The sequence below is a fragment of the Octopus bimaculoides genome, chromosome 30, assembly GCF_001194135.2.
Source record: "Octopus bimaculoides isolate UCB-OBI-ISO-001 chromosome 30, ASM119413v2, whole genome shotgun sequence".
NCBI classification, from domain to species: domain Eukaryota; kingdom Metazoa; phylum Mollusca; class Cephalopoda; order Octopoda; family Octopodidae; genus Octopus; species Octopus bimaculoides.
Window position 1 is genome coordinate 8,506,055 of NC_069010.1, and position 1,413 is coordinate 8,507,467.

At 42.3% G+C, this 1,413-nt stretch overlaps 1 protein-coding gene across 1 annotated transcript in view; it reads left to right on the forward strand.

Moving 5' to 3' along the window:
- The window catches only part of LOC106874208 (DNA replication licensing factor mcm4-A), a 19,629-nt gene that overhangs the window by 11,191 nt on the left and 7,025 nt on the right, over positions 1-1,413 (forward strand). The window contains exon 11 of the mRNA XM_052978126.1: positions 480-666. Within this exon, the coding sequence (XP_052834086.1) occupies positions 480-666 (187 nt within the window). The remainder of the gene's footprint in view (positions 1-479; positions 667-1,413) is intronic.

A 1,413-nucleotide genomic window follows, 5' to 3' on the forward strand; every position in this document is an offset into this window, starting at 1 on the left:
TATTATTATTATTATTATTATTATTAAAAAGGCAGCAGGCTGGCAAAGGTGTTAGCATGCTGGGTGAAATGCTTTGCAGTATTTTGTCCATCTTCACGTTCTCGGTTCAAATTCCACTGAAGTCGACTTTGCCTTTCATCCTTTCGGGGTTGATAAATAAGGTGCCAGTTGCATTCTGGGATCAATCTAATAGACTGGCCCCCTCCCTCAAAATTTTGGCAGTGAGCTTGCAGAACCGTGAGCACTCCAGGCTAAATGCTAAGTGATATTTCGTCTGTCTTTATGTACCAAGTTCAAATTCCATTGAGGTCGACTTCGCCTTTTGTTCTTTCAGGGTCAATAAAATTAGTACCAGTTACACACTGGGGTCGAGGTAATCGACTGAATCCCTCCCTCCAAATTTGGTTTGTTAGCAAGCTGCTTACCACACAGCCACTCCTACGTCTATAGATGTGTTCATTAAAATCCGTTTCTGACTTCTTTATTTAGGTCTGAAGTGAATGTCCTTCTGTGTGGTGATCCTGGCACAAGCAAGTCTCAACTGCTCCAGTATGTACACAATTTGGTCCCTCGAGGACAGTACACATCCGGGAAAGGATCCAGTGCAGTTGGTCTTACTGCTTACATCACTCGGGACCCAGAGACCAAGCAGTTTGTGTTGCAGACGTAAGTTGAGAGAGTTTAAATCTTTTAGCATTCGTATTACTTTGTCAAAGGTGATGCTTATTTATACCAAGACAAAACAATGTACATGATAACACTTCCAATCAGTTAAGATCAGAAGCCATGAGAGCCATTGCCTGGTACTGCATCAGGGCATTAGCAAATCTGTGGTATTGAGCAGAATATTTGCTGTAGGCCATCTTTTTATACCAAGACAAAACAATGTACATGATAACACTTCCAACCAGTTAAGATGAGAAGCCATGAGAGCCATTGCCTGGTACTGCATCAGGGCATTTATTATTATTATTATTATTGAGTGAGAGAGCAGTGCATGCCATCAAAGTGACACTGGGGTAAAATATACGAAGCCCATTATACCTGTCTGATATGGGTACACCAGGCACATGCATCACAACCATACGTGCGTGACGTGGTGATCTCATATCAAGATAAACAGCACATGACCTCGCAAGTGGGGCCCAGTTAGAATTTTCTTCAGGTCGAGTAGCCCATCCTGCTCAAAGGTCCCTGAACAAGGTTTGTTTAAGGACAATGAATGAAACACCCATGTTTCCAAAGGTGAATTATTCAAACCCCAAAGAATTCCTCTCAACACATGGCTATGATGCTCCCCCACTACTTCTGCTCATGATCAGAGATGCACATATCGTCAGCCAATAAGGGACATGCTCAACTGGTTACGGTCAAACAACTGATTAGTAAATCTTTGGCATTGAGCAGAATATT